The sequence below is a fragment of the Cydia amplana genome, chromosome 1 (assembly GCF_948474715.1).
Source record: "Cydia amplana chromosome 1, ilCydAmpl1.1, whole genome shotgun sequence".
Classification (NCBI taxonomy): domain Eukaryota; kingdom Metazoa; phylum Arthropoda; class Insecta; order Lepidoptera; family Tortricidae; genus Cydia; species Cydia amplana.
In genome coordinates this window covers 3184744-3206177 of record NC_086069.1, presented here as the reverse complement: position 1 = coordinate 3206177, position 21434 = coordinate 3184744, and the positions used below count along the sequence as shown (strand labels likewise).

Genomic DNA, 21434 nt, shown 5'->3' with positions numbered 1-21434 from the left:
ATCCTGACAAAAGTCCGGACATCACCCTAAAAATCCTGTCATGTCCTCGGTAATTTCTTCCAGGTAATTTACATCTATTAGGTAACAGAGTAATGGCAGAAAACCTACCTATTATATAAACCTACTTTAACCTGCCTCAAGAATCCATCATACATATACATACCTACAGACAGTACAGACAGACGCGGCGGGGGACTTTGTTTTATAAGATGTATAGATAAATGGCAAGCGCTCCCTCACTAATTTCTCCGAAACACCCCACAAAATTGAAAAAAAAAAAATACTTAGAATCGGATCCTAACGATTTAATATACTGAACTAACGTGAACTAACGATTGTCTATCGATTCTAATTGATAAAAACCATAAAATCGATTTTGGGGCGGTAGCGTGAAGTTGACCTCCCCACTTTTGTTTAAAAAAAATCGATGTTGTAGTCGGATCCTAACGATTTAATATACTGAACTAACGTGAACTAACGATGAACTAACGACTACATATCGATTCCAATTGATAGGAACCATAAATACGGTTTTAGAGTGGAAGACGGTGCTGGCGCTATCCCCTACTTTAAAAAATTCGCACACAAGTTATGCGTCGGATCCTAACGATTTGATATACTGAACTAACGTGAACTAACGATGAACTAACGATATTGATATGCCATTTGCGGGCGCTCGATATGGGGCGGTCAACTTCACGTGAAGCTGACCGCCCCACAAAATTGAAAAAAAAAAAAATACTTAGAATCGGATCCTAACGATTTAATATACTGAACTAACGTGAACTAACGATTATCTATCGATTCTAATTGATAAAAACCATAAAATCGATTTTGGGGCGGTAGCGTGAAGTTGACCTCCCCACTTTTGTTTGAAAAAAAAAATCGATGTTGTAGTCGGATCCTAACGATTTAATATACTGAACTAACGTGAACTAACGATGAACTAACGACTACATATCGATTCCAATTGATAGGAACCATAAATAGGGTTTTAGAGTGGAAGACGGTGCTGGCGCTATCCCCTACTTTAAAAAATTCGCACACAAGTTATGCGTCGGATCCTAACGATTTGATATACTGAACTAACGTGAACTAACGATGAACTAACGATATTGATATGCCATTTGCGGGCGCTCGATATGGGGCGGTCAACTTCACGTGAAGCTGACCGCCCCACAAAATTGAAAAAAAAAATACTTAGAATCGGATCCTAACGATTTAATATACTGAACTAACGTGAACTAACGATTATCTATCGATTCTAATTGATAAAAACCATAAAATCGATTTTGGGGCGGTAGCGTGAAGTTGACCTCCCCACTTTTGTTTAAAAAAAAATCGATGTTGTAGTCGGATCCTAACGATTTAATATACTGAACTAACGTGAACTAACGATGAACTAACGACTACATATCGATTCCAATTGATAGGAACCATAAATAGGGTTTTAGAGTGGAAGACGGTGCTGGCGCTATCCCCTACTTTAAAAAATTCGCACACAAGTTATGCGTCGGATCCTAACGATTTGATATACTGAACTAACGTGAACTAACGATGAACTAACGATATTGATATGCCATTTGCGGGCGCTCGATATGGGGCGGTCAACTTCACGTGAAGCTGACCGCCCCACAAAATTGAAAAAAAAAAATACTTAGAATCGGATCCTAACGATTTAATATACTGAACTAACGTGAACTAACGATTATCTATCGATTCTAATTGATAAAAACCATAAAATCGATTTTGGGGCGGTTGCGTGAAGTTGACCTCCCCACTTTTGTTTTTAAAAAAAATCGATGTTGTAGTCGGATCCTAACGATTTAATATACTGAACTAACGTGAACTAACGATGAACTAACGATATAGATATGCCATTTGCGGGCGCTCGATGTGGGGCGGTCAACTTCACGAACATCGTGATTACTAAAACCTCGATTTTACTAAAACCATCACATAATAGGTAGGTATTCTCGTAATCAAGATAACCATAAACGTGTTGGCGCAAAAACTGTGAGAGCGTCTGGAGCCCGGTAAAAAATAAAACAATAGGGACCGGCCAGGTTATTGATCCGGAGTAAATCTGGCTAGAATGCTAGAATTAGGTATCTTTGAATAGGAATGGCGCGAAAGTTTAGGTAGCTTCCTACTTAAAACGAAAACGGCGGAGTAAGTACGAGCGCCTTTAATTTAACCTTTCTATTACCGAGTAAAGACTCGGAAAACATATAAAAACTCAAAAATGCGCGTTTTCCCAGAGATAAGACCTAGCTAGATAGATTTTTCGCCTCCGAAAACCCCCATATAGCAAATTTCATCGAAATCGTTAGCGCCGCGCCGTTTCCGAGATCCCCGAAATATATATATAAATAAATAAATAATAATAATATATATATATATATATATATATATATATATATATATATATATATATATATATATAAGAATTGCTCGTTTAAAGGTATAAATAAATAAAATATAAGATTTAACCTTTCATATGTGTGATGGTCAAAAATCGTGGGTCTAACTTCGGTTGAAGGAATCGCCGATAGCAATTACTGTCACCCATGGACACCTGCAACACCAAAAGGTTGCAAGTGCGTTGCCGGCATTTTAGATGGGAGTACGCTCTTTTCTTGGAGGTTTGAACATCGTAGGTATCGGTCCGAAAATGCGGGCGACAGGTACCTAATAATAGAAGCCTTCCTGGTTTATTGATCCTGGCTAAATATGCCTTAAATCTTGAAATAGTGCGACCTCAAAGTGTACATTTTCATTCTGCAATTCACCATTGTAATGTCTATTAGGGTACCTAGTTTCCGAACAAAACCAGATTTTTTCCCGGAACCGAAGTTTCAGCACGTCCAAATGATTCGGCAGTTCTTTGGCCGAAACCGGCCGATTTTTTTTGCCAAAGCCAGTCGTTATCGAGACTTCGGTCGGGCACCGCTTAGTGTTAAGGGCCTACTGCAGCCGCGTCTGGCGCTTCGTAAACCACGCCCGTTAGTTCTTCCCTCCCCGCTAACACGCACACATGGAAACGCTTCGCGCCGCACGTGAAGTTTGTGTGACCTTTTAGCACCATCTAACGTTACAGAAGTTAACTACCATTATACGCGGTCGCTGCGGTCGGCCAGAAACTTAAATTCGGAAAAAATTGAAACAGATGGCGTTGTTACTTGTTCATAATAGCAAACAATAAAATAATTAATTAATAAACCTGAATATTTATTGTTGTTTTGGAAGATGTTAACAGCATAGAAGCAGCAGCGTATATAGCATATAAGTTAAGAGTATTGATAATAAGAAAATAGCACAAGAACAGAAAAGAGATTATTTTTGATAAAATATGATGAAAAGAGATTTACTTGATTACGCTCACCTGACTTTGCGGTCACTAAATGCAAATTTCAACCTTATTGTTATGGGGTTACAATACCCCTGGGGTTGCAGGCGTCCATAGTCGTTATTATTATAAATGCTTTGGTTGAAATGCTTTTTAACCCTCGAATTTTTCATAGGTACAGTCACCTGCAATAATATGTTACTCTTCGACGGCCGCAAAAATATGTGACACGCTCTTATGGCTCTACTAATAAGATCTAACATGATCTACCGCAAAACGGCCTTCGGTGTGTAACAGATAATTTAGGTATGTAAGGAATACAGGGTGCCTTTTTGAAACACTCATTTTTAGGGTTCCGTAGCCAAATGGCAAAAAACGGAACCCTTATAGATTCGTCATGTCTGTCTGTCCGTCTGTCCGTCCGTATGTCACAGCCACTTTTTTCCGAAACTATAAGAACTATACTGTTGAAACTTGGTAAGTAGATGTATTCTGTGAACCGCATTAAGATTTTCACACAAAAATAGAAAAAAAAAATTTTTTTTGGGGGTTCCCCATACTTAGAACTGAAACTCAAAAAATGTTTTTTCATCAAACCCATACGTGTGGGGTATCTATGGATAGGTCTTCAAAAATGATATTGAGGTTTCTAACATCATTTTTTTCTAAACTGAATAGTTTGCGCGAGAGACACTTCCAAAGTGGTAAAATGTGTGTCTCCCCCCCCCCTGTAACTTCTAAAATAAGAGAATGATAAAACTAAAAAAAAATATATGATGTACATTACCATGCAAACTTCCACCTAAAATTGGTTTGAACAAGATCTAGTAAGTAGTTGTTTTTTAATACGTCATAAATCCCCTAAATACGGAACCCTTCATGGGCGAGTCCGACTCGCACTTGGCCGCTTTTTCTGGATAATTTTGAATTTCAATTGTCAGGGGTGCCTACATTATTTTTTAATACATTTTACAACGACAACAAACAAAAGTTCAAATTCGCCGTATTTTTATTACCCGGGTCGATCGCAACAAAATAGAAAATCATGTTTTTCAAATCTAAGCGTTATTGTAATTTATCTCAAATAACCAAAAAGTCAATCTGACTGGAACTTAAAAGCGAACTGATTTATTTTAATATGTCGATTTTTCTTGGTGACCCAGGAGATTTTTTTTTTGTATCCCATACAAAAAGAGCGTATCCCAATCGCGTATCGGTTTTGGTTTTTACTACGAAGGATGTGTGTTTCTTCATGTTTTATGTGTCTTTTTGTACAATAAAGTGTTTTACTGCTACTAATATATCATATTAACGATTAACTAAAAAGGTATTTACATCTAATTTAACTGGTAAATTATTAAAGTCCGCTAAAATTTATATATACCTATTCAAAAAAATATTTGTTAATATGTCCCAAAATCATGGCTCATTTTTTAAGTCTCCTGACTTACCAAACATATCGCAACGAAGGCAAGGGCACAACGCGGCATCGTGAACCTAATAACGTAATGTTTCAGTTACTTTTTTATTCGCCGACCATTTTATCCGGGGTACGAAAAGAGGTATTAGATCTATCCTGGGTCTAATATGTTATAAAAACATAGTTTTTTGAAAAATGTTCGTAGGTAGTACACAAAATTTACATTTTCTTTTAAATGTGATTTGGGTCATCGTTCTCCCTGGTGACTTTTCTGGTGACCCAAGAGACATCAATTTTATTATGACTCAGGAGACTTTTTTTCTATGCACTTTGATTTTTTTGATGCGCTAATTTTGTAATCTAAAATAACTTTAAACTGCTGATATACTTATATCACTTTGCTGATGAGTGGAAGTGGAATTGAAACTTAAATTTATTGTTCTCTCCCTAGACATTTTGGCATACATTTGACATGCTGCAGTGCACTCCTAACGTAAATAAAGACATAATTTTTAGAAAAAGCTTTAGGAAAACTCAGTCTTGAGCTTAAAACGATTAAGTCCTTATCATATTATGTTAGATTTTTAGTACAGATTTGGATCAGTGAAAATGTCTCTTAGCCAACTAAATTTGTCTCTGGGAAAAGTATGATATCCCTAAAAATTGTACGTACATTTCGCATTTTTCTGAAGGAACGGAATTCATAAATTGGGTTATTATTATTTTTTCAGATTATTTGATTGCATTGACATATCACCAAGATAGATAGAACATTTAAGTTACCAGAAGAAAAGCATTTGTGTTATTTTATACAGTGTGGAAAAAGTAGGTTCGATTCCCGGGCGCGACTAAGCGAATTAAAAAAAAACAACGTGTTGCATTCCGGGAGTGCCGACAGAAGTGAAAACTCAATGACTAGTCCAAAATGTCTGCAGCACTATGTATAATTGACCCATCCTCCTTTCTATTGAAAACTTTTGGTTCCGAAATTGCTGGTCAGTGAGCTTGTTTAAAATTCTAAATTCAAATTTATAGCGTTAATTGTTTAAAATTCGAATAGAAATTGTAAAGTTACCTTGCAGACCTCGCATCTAAATATATTTGGTCATGATATTTTGAGTTTTATTCACCAGTACTAGAGTTCACTTTTATTAGCGATTTCATCAAGATGTAGCTTTATTGAATTATATTTGAGTGATATAAAGTTATAATACTGTGAGATCCTCGTATTTCAGCCCGTACAAGATTATAACCTTTTTCATGTAATGTCATTGAGTTTTTCTTTATTGATTTAAATGCCATCTAAACCTTACGGTCACATGATCGCCTTACGCTGTCTCGAGTTTATCAATTTTTCCCCACCTCAAAAAGTGCCTAGCGCCGCTAAAGAAGTTTTCACTTCAAAAATCTTTGAATGCAGTTGTTTCTTTAAAAAACAATAATGTTTCATTTAAGTAAAATGAGCAAACTTAAGGTTTTAAGGCACTTTCCCTCCAGGGCCCATAATTTTTTTCCACCCGGTAGTAGACAACTATTTTTTTCGACTAAATGAAGTTTTATTAGATAAATCGTTGATCACATGGTTCGTTTCACACATCACATCAAATCGTTTGTCATCACAATCAAAATTTGTCAAAAGTAATGAAATTTATGCCAAAAAAACATAAATAAAACATATAAATTCAACACATTTTTTAAATAAAAATCTTTCTCGATGATATAAAAAAGAACATCGACAAATTATGTTCAAAGAATTAATATCAAAACAGATGTCATAATTAGGATTGGCTACTTTAAGAAAGGGACAGAGAGATTTAATCCTCTGGCTCTGCACGTTATTCTCATTCCTCCTTGTCAAGCCAAAATAAACTATAAAATGATAGTAACACAGTACATTGTAATATTCACTTTTTCCACGGTATCATGTCATTGTAAATTACTTATGTGAAATTGTAGTGGCGTGCGACTTTCAAACCGGAGGTCACGGGTTCGAACCCCGGCCCGTGCAAGTGAGTTTTTGTAAGTAGGGACCTTTTTTAGTGGTACTTAAATATAATAACTTTTCGTATTATTGAAATAAAATATTTTATTCAAACAAACTTAATAATATAATAATTAAAACGAATAATATCAACTAGTTTTCAATATTTATTCAATTATTTTAAATTATTTGAGCATGAAACATACTAGATTTATTTTCATCATTACAATAGAAAAAAAGCTAAAAAAATATATTCTTATAGATATTTTATTTTCAAACAAAAATAAAGCAAAAAGTTACGGTTAGATTCTGATGGCTAAATACCAAACAGCTACCGATACATTTTAATATCTGTCGAAATTTCCTAACCCGTTGTAACTGACAAAGAGTATAGATTTCGACGTAGCATGACGTAGCTAAGCAAACACGCACACATGCGTAACGTATAGGCCTGTAAGAAGGCACCATCATAGGTTTACCTCCGATTCCGTTACTACTCAATGGAGTTACGACTCAACGTTTATTGGATATTAAAATTTTACGTAATTCGGAGCGCTGCGCGAAGTGACATAGGTCTTACCTCTTTGAGGCACGACGGCCATCTAACATTACTGGCATAAAGGATGCATTTATGACTTTGACGCATGACAGAAAGAGAAACCGAACTGCGTAAAATGGGCGTTTGCTGTTGAATTCATAAAATCAAAAATCGATAATAAATCCATCGGTAAAGGATAATAAGTTAATATTTAGTTCTTTGAAAGTTAAGACGAGATGAAAACCTTTGCTGTAAGGTGGATTGTGCTGGATATGGATGTGTTTTCTAGTTGCACGAAGCTAAAACCGAAAAATGAACATGTAAGTTTGGATTTATTTTCTATCGAGAAAATTTTAAGCATTCGTGTTTCGACTACTACGAAATCTCTTATCATATAGTCAAGAAACATATATCCGAAAATCACTACTGTTTGTTTCCGGGGCTAGCCACTGCCACCTTTCTAAGATCCTGTTATTTTTCGATGCACGGCCTTAAGTGTATACCCAGCTTTACATCTAGCATAGCAACAAAGCTCGCGAATTAAAACGAGAGCGCACACAGGTCATTAAGCGAGCTTTTTATAATGTTCACATTTATCATTACCATTAGATATCATTCATTACCGGTTTTGCCCTTTTTTGTCTAACGATGGAACAGGTTTGACTTTACTGGGCACTTAATGCAGTTGAGTAGGTAGTGTATGATCTTGTTTGTCAGTACTAGCTTCTGCCCGCGACGTCATTCGCTATAATTGGTAAAAACTATCATATATGTCCTTCCCCGGGCTTCAAAATATCTCCATACAATTTTTTTATACAAAATAGGTTCAGCGGTTTAAGGTCCGTCTAAGCGAAGTTGCACCAACTTACCAGCGAGCGACTAGGGTTTGCAATCCGGATCCGAAGCGGATATCCGTCGTGCAAACCCTAGCAGCGACTAAGTTTTATAAGAATTTGGTGTTTATGGTGACGCTTCCACACTCTGTCGTCAGGACAGAGCTAGCTTAGATGGACTAGCTGTATATATTTTTTTAATTTCATTCGTTCTTTTCCCGCTCGTACCCTCCATTCTTTGCTACTTCTTGAATATTGTGAATCTTGAATATGAATACTATTGTGCCTGTCGAATGAAAACTTAACTTTTGTGTTAAAAAACATTGTGTATTTCAAGTTAAAATGGATGAAGACAAAAAACTTAGTGTCTACGCCTGAAGAAATATCAGAATCACTAAAAACAGGTAGATACCGTAGGTAGAAGTCCACTAGATGACATGAAAAATATTTGTGAAATTTACAATTTTATTTCAAAGTAAGTGTTTGGTCGTAGAAAAAGTATTGTATGCAAAGTTGTTTAACTGAGTCAAAAAATACTCGTGGCGTCTTTATTAACAATTTTCGGCTTCGCCTCAAATTGTTACTCACGCCACGCCACTCGCGTTTTTTGACCCCTCTTAAGCAACGGTTGCATAAAATACTATTTTGTCGATTACGTTTTGACTTTTAGGAAAGGCTGTATGCCCATAACAGAAGAGCGATAAAAACTCCACTTAAGTATTAATATTGTTTCACGTTTAAAGCATTGGTCTGTGGTCAAAAGATCTTTGAAGGACGTAGGTATCTAAAGTAGTATCCGTTGGATATTTTTTAAGCTAATAGTACAAGGATGCTAACTCATTGCAAAAGTCCCCACATGTGTTTAGCAAGTGATTCAATATTATTTGTAAATTTTAGCTTTCCGAATTAATATTAATATGACTGATATTAATTTTATAACTAAGCATAGTACACAAGTTAGACAAGTAACTTACACAACACACTAGCACTAGACCTTGTTTTGCAGAGACTCATCTCTTATCGGGGATCCTAAATGTTCTTAGGTACATACCATTTGTCTAACAACCAAAGAAATATTACAATGAATTCCTGATGCTTCTGTATCTTTATAATTATTACAACATGATTACAACGCGCAATTGCACCTGTACCACGCATCCGGTGTGCACAGGCCTTAAGAGCGTGTATATATTTCTAAAATGTCGCTCGCTTAAATACTACTCTAACATTCCTTTTCGATAATGTCTTCGATAACGCATTTCCCGTTTTCGTGTAAGTTCATAATTACCATTAATATCATATCCATTGGCAATTAATATCGATTAAGAATATTCAGTTCACTCGTACTACAGTTTCCGCGTAAACAAAAGCGCGTTGACTCATTGCAGTAGGCAGCGTGTGACGTTGGAGCATGCAATATTTTAAAATGAATTGTCTGTTGTGGTGGAGTATTATAAGTTTATATCATGTTTATAAATAGTTTTATAGTGAATTTAGTTTATGTTACAACACTTACAACTCTACATTTTAAATCCTTATCGCCGGGGTTAATTTAGACCATAATTGTCACGTTTTCAAATAAAAGGTGGCACATTATCTAATAATGGAATCTTTATGGGAATAAGCATCTTCTTGACAACCGACAAAACCCCTTACCTTACCTTACCCTTTTGGTTTAAAATGGCTCAATTCTTGGAATAACGGGATAATGTCCAGTCAGCAGTAGCTGGGCGGAGGACAAGATGTTCAAAATAATCTATACACACCTTTATAGTTGAGGCAGTAAGAACGTGTTTATCAAATTGACCGCTTCACCGTTTTAGCCGTTTTTTGCTGAGTGACGCATACGGCTCATTCTTTGAGCGTGTGTTCCGGCTTACTGATATAATAGTCATTCACATAAATCAGAGCAGCCAAGATAATACGCACAACTATCTGAACGTTCCGACGTTATAGTTAGAACGTTGTAGTCATAATTTGGACAGTGTTATGAAATAATCGATCAAGCGACAGTTAGTTCGCTAGCGCTTAGTTCGCTATTCCATAACACTGTCCATTTATGTCACATCACATGACATTAATGTTTAAATTACCAACCATGTATGGACATTTTAGTCTGAAATAAATGATTTTTATTTTTTTTATTTATAATTATATCTGATGGCGACTTTAGGAACATAGGTATTTACTTCTACTTGGTGTTTCGTTTCCTCTACTAGGATAAAACTATACCTATACCATTAAAGATAAAAATAGTTTATTATTCAAGTATTAGGCATATTGCAATGCGCTTATGAACGCCAAATAAAGCTACACCGGCTCCACACCACACCAACACCGTTTAAATGACTTTACGTCACCCTATGCCCGTAAGTGGGATTTTCTTCCCGGGCGAGAAGAAAATCTCACTTCCTGGCCAAGGCAAGACGTAAAACTTTATACAAACTACGGGCGGTAATTCGTAAAGCCCCAGATCGTATATTTATGGACCAGGCCACAAACACCTGCTGTGATCTGGAGCTTTTACGAATTCACCTCCCTAGGTATGTAAATAATGTACTATATCCACAGAATAACTAATAGTACTACCGTACAGAAAATTCACTCCTTCACAAAAGTCAGATTTAGGTATAAAATTACATCTATATCGCCGCCTGCATGCAAAATTGAAATTTATAACCGCGCACGAACCGTGAATCTCCTTTGCGCGCCGCAGTTTTATGACCGAGCTGTGAGTGTCGGCACGGGGTTATCACTTGACAAGTTTTTATACCTATACCCACTGATTTATTATTTTTAAGATAAATATGTAGGAATTAGAAACGTTGATTATGTAAACATACATTTTTTATCCGGAGATAGTATGTCTGATTCTCACGGAAGTAAGTTTCGAAGCCATTGTGTATTTTCAATTTTGCGCGAGCGCCACGTGACACGACTATCGTGCACGTCGAGCGGCAGCCCACTGCCAAACTGCCATACGCCTGTCTGATGGGCGCGCCGGCCAAATATACCTAAACTGCGGAGTGACACCCCCCTGCTATAACCTTGCTTTTTTAGGTTTTTAACCTCATGATGTTTTTTAAATAAAGGAAATTATGGAAAAAGAAATCACTGTCTAAGGGTGGTATTCCGTCTGTCCAATATCTTGGTCCAATTCCAATGTGTCTCACTCTCATTAAGCAAAATGTGAGATGCAAATACACATTGGACCAAGATATTGGACAGATGGAATACCACCCTGTGAGACTATTAGAACTTCCGACTCCGTGATACCAGCCTCTAGCAAGTAATTAGCTACATAATGTGTATTCTGTCGACAGTTGGTCGACAGCTTATATTTCCACCATATTTCAAAAACATTTTAGTATCGGTAGTAGAGTTCTCCGAAATGAATTCAACTTTATCGACTAGTATTTTTCCACCAGGATCACGGCCACAATGACTGGGCAGTAGGCGGGCATGCAGCGAGCCGCCGCGGGCGGCGCTCCGCAGCCGCAGCCCTCCGCCGCCGCCCCCGCGCACCCCCGGCGTCTGCACGCGCTCTACCCGGACATTGACGACCAGGTATGTTACATGCGGACTGTACTGTACAGTGTACACATTCGTCGAGAGACGCCGAGAACTAGTGTGTACAGATGCTGCTCACTTCTCGTCTCGCTCTTCCATTGTCTCATCTCGCGCTTCTCCAATTGGATTGGCGCGGTGCCGAGACTCATGGAGGCGAAAGACGTTGGTTTCCAGGCAGTGGCGTAGCGTGAGCTAATCTAGCCGTGGGCGAAGTCTCATCTGCGAGGCCTGAAGGGGACTGTGCCCGAAGGGGCCTCGCGCGAGGCTCCCCTTGGGGCGCGAGGCCGTGGGCGACGGCCCACTTCACCCATGCCTAGCCACCGCCACTGCCACTGTTTCCAGGTTCTCACGCCACGCACCCGTTTCAGGTGTCCCTCAGCTCACGTATTTACGGTTCTTGTGTTTCAATTGTGAAATAGATATAGAAATATCGTTTATTTGCCACGCACGAACGCAGTTTGAACGCAGTTTCATATGATGTTGGGTCTAAGAGAGACCTAAAGCCGCTGCTTTAGGTCTCTCTTAGATAGCCGTTCTTATTGAAATTTTTATCTTCACATACGTCAAGTTACGTCATTTTATTTCCTTACTCTTGTTTGGATATGCATAATTTTCTTAACTCTTTATAAGGTATAAGGGTGTCGGAAATTATGTAAAATTGAACCCTATCACTTTGAAACAAAGTTCAAAATCATGTGGTAAATATAATCCCTCTGTTTTATAAGGCTTAAAATTGATGAATTGGTCCTTTTCCTTTTCGAGTCGAAATATTTAGCCACTTTAATGTTTAAACATTTACTTGAATTTGGCGATTGGCCAACGCTTAAGTAGTATGTAGAAGTTGATAGCGTACAGCCCCGTCTCCATATCGCGTGGCAAGCTATCGAACATTGGATACCGGGCTGCCGCGCGAGCGAGCGAGTTGGCTCGCGCGGCAGCCCGGTATCCATTGCGCACGGCTGCTGCGCGAGCCAATGTTCGATAGCTTGCCGCGCGATATGGAGACGGGGCTTACTACAATAAAAGTGGTCTGTTTGTAAAATGTCACATTCTCTATTCACCACGCCTGTGAATGACGTCAATCATTTTAATAACATACCTACTATATCACATAAATCACATAATAAGCAATAAATCCTATATTAAATACTTTTTACAATTTTCCGTTCCTTGCAAAAAGCGAGATGAGAAAATGATAAAAAATTAAAAACTATTATAATATCAACAGTATCAACGTAGCGTTATTTTTAATGAGATGGCGTCACATATATGAAAGGATACCTAGTCATTTTAAAAGAAAATACAAATATCGAAATTGCCGTATGTCTAATCGCGAACACTATACGTATTATTCTTGTACAGCATAACAATAATATGAATAAGGGCATTAATCCTTATAATTATTACTTGTATGTACAGTTGGGGTTGTATTGTAAAACACAAATAGGCACTGTATACATCTATTACGGTATTTACATACGATATCGTTCACAATGATACATTTATTTAACTTTAATTTCCGCCTAGTATGATATCGCGCTATTTTAGTATTTATTATTATATTTCAAAGGAAAAATTGCGAATTATGCAGTATTGTTTTGTAAATTTAATTTATGCCGCACACGACGGTTATCCAAGCGTTTTGAGATATTGAATTATTATAGGTAGTTATATTTTATGGTTATTGTGCTTAATATCCGTAACCTATAGGTATGATTATTTAGTTATATTTTCGTTTTATAAAATTAGGTACAATTTTTTTATCTTTTTTTATCATTGACGTATAATATCTAGGGACTGGCTTTACGGGCAATAATAATGAGGCATGACAGGGGCACACAGGGGCCAGTACAGCGGTGTGAAATCGCTACAACGCGATTGGTTGATGAGTTCGCATCACGCGCGCGATTGGTTGACGAGTTCGCATTACGCGCGCTATTGGTCGCAACTAGTCGCGTTAGACTGCACGATTAGCTGGAATTCGTGGGTAGCACCGCTGAACTAGTACAATGTTTAGTTCCCCATTAGCCCGTCCTTAGATATGTTTTTTCAATGTTTTTTATGATATATTATAACATATTTATCTAAGTAATAATATTTAATGACAGGCTATTGTCAAAGTCGACCAACCCAAAGTTTTTAATGTATAATTTGTCAAAGGACTGTCTCATTTCAAACATAGACAGAGAGAATCATCTTTGTCTTACGCTAGTATAAGTAGTATAAATTAGCACCCAAAGGAAAAGGATGAGTATAGGTTTTTTGTTCTTATTTACTGACAAATTGGTTTGACCAACTATATGTATGAGATCACAACCCAACCCGTCGTCTTTGAGTATGAAATCTGTATCATAGATGTACGATAAAATGATATAACGATAAGTGACAAAGAGATTTTATAGCCAAATTCCCGTTAAATCTATTCTTAAGACGATTGAGTAATAGCTTGTTTTTGCGAGATATAGTTTACAGGTAAAGTGTACGTGAGGAAAATATATAGGTAAGTCGTTAATTCGGGGAAATCCAGCGCATATGTCTTCATTTGTGTGTCTGTGTGTACTGTGTACCAGAGACAAGTAAATATTATACACTGTAGACTGCAAAGTTGCACATTAAACAGTTCAAAATATTGTATTTGCGTGCTGCAAATATGTTATGTTAATTATGTATTATGCTAAGAAATGCAGCACGGGGCCACACCTGATTTCATCTTTTAAGTACAGGAAAAAGAAAACGGACTCACATAAATATTAATATTATTTAAAAATAATCAATCTTTGTTGACCTTAACAAAGCAGAGACATGTGTGTATGGATAAAAAATAACCGCTAGTAAAATTATCCTTCTTACACAACGTTTAAGGCTCAATATAATTTGGAAACAACTTTGTATGTGATAAAATTTTGGGGAGCATAGGTCCGTATTTCCAAACATTGAGAAAGCTCAGACAGTCTTAATTAAATGACGCATAGGTACAACATGCATCTAGCGTGAGATATCGACCGCTCGGAATCGGATGCTACTGCTCTAATATATTATATGTAATTGTACAATCGAGTAATAAAAGTCGAGATAATGACGATAAGTCAGCCTTTGGAATTTCGTGTCATAATATAAATATTTTTATTGTGATTATGTATCTTCATAAAATATAGTTTATTTAAACAATGAATAAGTAAAAACTATGTGTTACGCTAAGATAGTACGAGAGATAAGTTATTACATTAGTAATTATGAAATATAAATTGTTGCAGAGGCACACATAAATTTTAATTTAAACCCTTTGTACGCTAAAATGTATAACTTAATAATGCAATTAGGCATGAATGCAAATGTTGCCTGTTCCCTAGCCACAATCATTATTCGCCATCAAAATATTTCACAAAAGTGATCACACACTTGCGCACCTACAAGTTCGTGCAGTGGGCTTATTCCAATTCCTGCGTCAATCTCCTTTATATTTTCGTAGTGGTCACGTATAAAAAAAATGTATTAAGCGTAAATGGCCGCGTCTAGTTGAACAAATCTGCCATAGGTCTCAAAGTAAACCATCTTCTTTCTTCTTGTTCCAGATACCCGCCTCAGTAATCAGTAGCGTGGGCACAGTGAGCCTGTCCCAGGCCTCCTGCCCAACCTCCATCACCATGGCCAACCCCACCAACCCCGGCACCGCCAGCAGCGGCCAGGCCCAACCGGCCCAGGCCTCTCGCCTCCCCAAGAAACGCAAGTTCGACCCTTCAGAACTCGAAGAAATGGAGAGAACATGCACGAATAATGTCAACAACGTTGTCGTCTCCGCTCCGCAGGAGTACCATCCGCAAATATACCATCCACCTATGCAGCCTTCGCCAATCCAACCGTCACCGCCACAAGACATGAAGTTTTCTCTATATCCAAACATCGACTTATCCGAATGGAGAGATCATAGAGTCTTAGCCAAGCAGCATAGGCTATACATCCCAGGAGTTATAAGACAGGCGGAAGGTTGCAAGGTTGTTGTGGAACTCGACGGTCAGGAGCAAAGCCCGATCGTCTACAACGACATTTTCGGGGCCAACAAATACGACGTGATCAGTGACGCGAGCCCGTTACTCAACCATCTGCTGATAGGGTCGCCATGTGTGGTGAGGACCACGGATCCGAGCCGGGAGAGTGTGCAAAACGTTTTTGTGGAAGGACTTGTTGTGGAAGTGCTTAGTTCGCCGATTAGGATAAGAGTTAAGGTAAGTGATATCTGACAGAGTGTCACGGATGGCAAACTGAGCAACGTTACTACGCCACCTCTTGTTAGAATGCTTTAAAAATCCTGGAATGCAAAAATGTTATGTCTAAAATCAAATTTTTGCTTCCTGGGAACAGAAGCTGTAGGTATCTCGATCTAATTTGACACCCTGTCTAACATGAAACCATCAGCAGAAAGTAGTTTTGTCCATACTTAAACCAGGATCTTGGGGAAAAACACATATTTCGGGCCCCTTTGAAACTTTGTGGTTGTAAAAGATGACGAAAGTTTATCTTTATAAAGAAGCGTTGCGCACCCCCTGTTGGTGCGCTCTGTATTCGAACTCCTGTCATAGACATTCAACTACATATGATGATGTTGTTTCCTCAGCAGGTAGACGGCATGTGCAAGGAAGCCGTGGAAGTAAAGCGAGCAGATATCCGCCTGCTGCAGCCTCCTTGGGCCGACGAGCTCGAGGACGCGGGCTCGCACGCTGCCACTATGCACTCGCAGCGGGTGCTGGTGCCCATGCAGGTAACACCGTTTAACTTTCTTTGTCTATCTATTCAGCCGGTAGACATTATACTACAACCCTACTGCTACAACCGTGGCAAGACATCCGCCTGCTGCAGCCTCCTTGGGCCGACGAGCTCGAGGACGCGGGCTCGCACGCCGCCACCATGCACTCGCAGCGGGTGCTGGTGCCCATGCAGGTAACACCGTTTAACTTTCTTTGTCTATCTATTCAGCCAGTAGACATTACACAACCCTACTGCTGCAACTGTGGCAAGACATCCGCCTGCTGCAGCCTCCTTGGGCCGACGAGCTCGAGGACGCGGGCTCGCACGCCGCCACCATGCATTCGCAGCGGGTGCTGGTGCCCATGCAGGTGACACCGTTTAACATTCTTTGTCTATCTATTCAGCCAGTAGACATTACACAACCCTACTGCTGCAACTGTGGCAAGACATCCGCCTGCTGCAGCCTCCTTGGATCGACCCTTAGTCATCTCACGATAGTTACCAGCACCCCAAGCACATGATTGGTGCGACAGTATCTCGCAGCGAGATAGACTACCCATCTTTTTCTGTGTTAATAAAAGAGGAACGGGTAGTCTGTCGCCGCGAGATACTGTCGCGCCAATCATGTGCTAGCCCAGCAGGGGCCTTAGGATTCGACATGCAGTATAAAGTACACAAGTTTCTCTCGCCCTATAGTGACTTTTAGCTAGGTACTCTAGTTGGTTGTATGGTGACTTTTAGCTTTAGGGTACCTAATCTAGTTGGCTGTCACGGCGTTATTACCTACGTCCACATCATGCATTGACATAAGGATTTCCAACAAAGCCCCCTTTCATTTTAATATGTACCTAGTTGTATTCAAAAACCTATACTATGCTAAACCTATATACCTAGTATTACCTAGACATGAAACTACTCCGACTTGATTTCAGTAAATTTGCGATGACATCATCAACAACAACATTTACTTCATACATTCAATAAGATTGAATTCCATTCACATATTTCCTGCTAACGTAATTCCACGAATGAGTTTGCAACGCTTGAGATCGTATTAGCTCTCATTGATAGGATGAAATTCTTCAACTATGTGTACTGTTTACAAGTGCTATAACCACATAATTATCTTGTCATTTTTACTATCATGATGTATCATATGTTTTTAAACACCACGTTTTACACTCATTTGACCGATACAAATATCGCATAGCTTGTCTCTGAAACTTAGCTGGTTGTCTTGGCTCCAAGTGGATTTTTTACCATTTATATTATACATGTTTTATAATTTATAGTTATTAAAGACCCCAGGTCTCGATATCGTAACGACAAGTTACGAGAATGACGTAACTCTGTGACACCGGGCGTTCCTATCCGTGACTCATGCTAACTTCTGTCTAGGTACCGGATTTTATGGCTCTTACACTTGTACATATTCTATAAAATGTATCTTAAATCGAGCTTATTTTATTTATATCAAATTTGGACTAGGAAAAAGGACCTCTCTTTGGTGCTGTCCTATAGTTCTTTTTTTTAGGGTTTTTAGCATTAGAATAAAGGTAAACAATCGCTTTTGAAAAATAAGTCACGGCAAATATGTAACAATTGTGAATCATATACGTTTATTTACATTCTTTTGCTTTCATAAGTAGTAGTTATGATTTTTAAAAAGCGTTTTTCAATTAAAAGACACGTCAAGATCGCTTAGTCTTTTTCTAATAATGCTAATAAAAACGAACTACGAGTACAGTATGAGGGTTGCAAGTGTGTATGTGTGCGTCACATCAATTTTATATAAACTGGAGTCTATAAAACTGGCCAATGTTACACTTAAGTATGCTCTAGCTAGTCCAACAGAGTAGGTACAAGCATTTACAGCGTCTAGACAAATATCGTACAAAAATAAACGAGCGGTCCGCAGGTCAAAACAAGTGACGACGTGTCTGAATTAGTCATGATAAGCCAAAGCCATGATTAAGTACTATAGAGCGGGCAAGCGGTCGTTCGTTACTGAGAAACGATTTAAGTAAACCAGACCTGGTCCTACTATATCCAATTGAATAGGAAAAGATATAATAGTCCTAATATTAGTAATTTTACACTATTGAATATTATTATTGATGCCATATACCTATATGTAATGTATACTTATAGTGGGTTGCGGTGCAACCGCAGTAAGGGAAAACTATTTGTGATTTTAAATGTATATAGCGATTAGTTAATACATACACGTCGCCACTGTTAAATGACATTTTGTAAATATGCAAGACGATGGTCACTATGACAAATCATTGTTATAATACGTGCGTCAGCACCTTCGCCGCCTCCCATGTCAGCCGTACCTCACGCGTGGCCGGAGCGGCAGCGGAAACACAAGCGGATGTGAAGCGTCGTAAATATGATCCCCTCTCCCCTGCCTACATAATCGTCCCTTTCGCAGTTGAAACGGCGGGTTGCTGGGGAGCCGACGCGAAACGCTTCACACGCGACTTAGGACGTCGACTCAGACAGAAAGGGGAAGGCCCCCGCTCCGAGTCGTTCCTCGTGCAAAGGCTGTCCCTGGTGATCCAGCGTGGCAATGCCGCGAGCATCATGGGCACCTTTGCGCCGGGAACGACTTGAAGTGTTGTCTTTTTTTTTTAATTTATAATTTTAATTTGTAATTTTTGCATAAGTACAGGGGTCTCGGCCCCGAGTATATTTTTATGCCATTTGGGGTTGAGACCCTTGGCCCGTGGGGTCCTAGTGCCCTACAACTTTTTAAAGAGCTGGCAAAAAGATTGATCGACCTCACTGGTGACCGAAGAGCTGGCAGCTTTCTCGCGCAGCGTATTAGCCTCGCTATACAGCGGGGAAATGCTGCCAGCGTCTTCGGCACCATGCCAAAGGGGTCCAACTTTTTAGATTTATTTTAATTTTATATAGTATTACTTTTTAGTTTTAATTTAGTTTTATTTAGTTAAGTTAGTTTATTTATTGATGAATGTACATTTACCTGTTAATTTATTTATCATACAATAAATTAATAGTGTATTTTAGATATAAATATTAAACTTACTATCTTTCTTATATGGAGATTATGGAGTCGTATTCATATACGACGTTACGTTAAAATATTCTATCGATATTTTTTAAATTAAGCTCTACCGAAAGACTCTTGAAGGAATTGTCAAATTCGTTTACTCTTAAACCTGTATACCATGGAACCAAAATGGTCGCTCACTATGCGATTTCAGAGGAAATTACTTCTTGACTGTGAAATAAACTGTTAGGTAGGTACTTAGTTAATTAATACCGCAGGTGGAAAGGTACATTATATGATATCGAAATTAAAAATATTTGTGACATTATTCATTTTGTTGTATCAGGAATCAGGATGAAATCGGCCTTTAAAACCTAAGTTTTTGTCCTAGCGACCTAGTTCTTTCAACTCTTGATGACATACGTCCTTTAGATTTCAAAATGACCGCCTATACAACGGGGGGACATGACACGGACTTGCACGTGCCACCGTAAGGCCGCCTTTACACCTGTAAGTTTTACTTACGTAAGTAATAGGGACACAGCTATACCACAGAATGAGAGATGAATATCGTTATCTCATTCTAACAAATAGCTTTTTCCCTACTTACGTAAGTAAAACTTACAGGTGTAAAGGCGGCCTAAGGCCTTGGTGAAAGAAACAGTGACACCGCTTAACGGTTTACTGAGCGTTTTAGGCTGCGACGTTGTTTTTATACTCAGTCCAAGCTAAGACTTTAAAGGTCTACTTAGTGCCAGCCATATTTCTACTATATTTTATTAGACGAGTGCATCTTTTGTACTTTAGGCAGCTGTCCGAACGTTCGTAGTCAGCCAAAGCGATGACCGAGTTTTTTTCTCAGAAAAATTATTCGCCAGCCAGCAGTCAGCGATGAATAATATCGCATCTATTTTATTCGTTCAGGATCTGAATACATCTTTATTTCTTGCGCCAGAAAATATTAGCTACTCCTTTTCATCGGCCAGCTGCTATAATTATGGATATTAATGATATATATCTTGCTCGACTTGTGGCTATAATATACACAGATAACATAATACAAGATTTCCACTATTTCCAATATAATAATGCCAACTTTTTTCCCAGATGAGCGAAAACTTCTACACATCGTCGCCGCTCGGCGCCGGTCCCGTAGTCACCGTCGGGGCCCTCTCAAACGGTTCAATGGACGAGCTCCGCAAGAGGCCCTTCGATGACTACTGCGAGAGCGACGACGAACTACGCAGGGAGGACATTATGTTCCCCGACCAGGCGCATATGGGTGAGTTGGAGATGCTACTCTATTGTCAGAGACGTAAGGATGACTATCACACGGTTCAATGCACCAGCTGCGCTAGAAGTCCTTCGATGACTACTGCGAGAGCGACGACGAACTACGCAGGGAGGACATTATGTTCCCCGACCAGGCGTATATGGGTAAGTGGACTTTATTGTCAGAGAGATAAGAATGTAAATGCAATGGTTCAATGGACGAGCTCCGCAAGAGGCCCTTCGATGACTACTGCGAGAGCGACGACGAACTACGCAGGGAGGACATTATGTTCCCCGACCAGGCGCATATGGGTAAGTGGACTTTATTGTCAGAGATATAAGGATGTAAATGCAATGGTTCAATGGACGAGCTCCGCAAGAGGCCCTTCGATGACTACTGCGAGAGCGACGACGAACTACGCAGGGAGGACATTATTAAGTGGACTTTATTGTTATGAAGATAAGGTTGAATATACGACTTGATATACAACTGATAAATTGATACTTTGTATTATGTTATATATGATTAGTTTATCTTATTATTTATGCTGTGTTTTTGCATATCAGACTGACCTAGAAAAAATAATAATGTTATTTTATTTTATCAGTAAGGTATTATCAACGCCTTCCGCTTTCAAGATCGCATATCGCATCTTATTCCATTGAGTGTACAATTCGAAAAACAATTTAAATTGCAAACATTAAAAGG

The 21434-nt window shown here is 38.7% G+C and overlaps 1 protein-coding gene across 1 annotated transcript in view; it reads left to right on the top strand.

Moving 5' to 3' along the window:
- The window catches only part of LOC134654951 (uncharacterized), a 64706-nt gene that overhangs the window by 3620 nt on the left and 39652 nt on the right, over nt 1-21434 (top strand). The window contains exons 2-5 of the mRNA XM_063510386.1: nt 11550-11688; nt 15264-15914; nt 16304-16447; nt 20561-20735. Coding sequence (XP_063366456.1) covers nt 11584-11688; nt 15264-15914; nt 16304-16447; nt 20561-20735 — 1075 coding nt within the window. The 5' untranslated portion in view covers nt 11550-11583. The remainder of the gene's footprint in view (nt 1-11549; nt 11689-15263; nt 15915-16303; nt 16448-20560; nt 20736-21434) is intronic.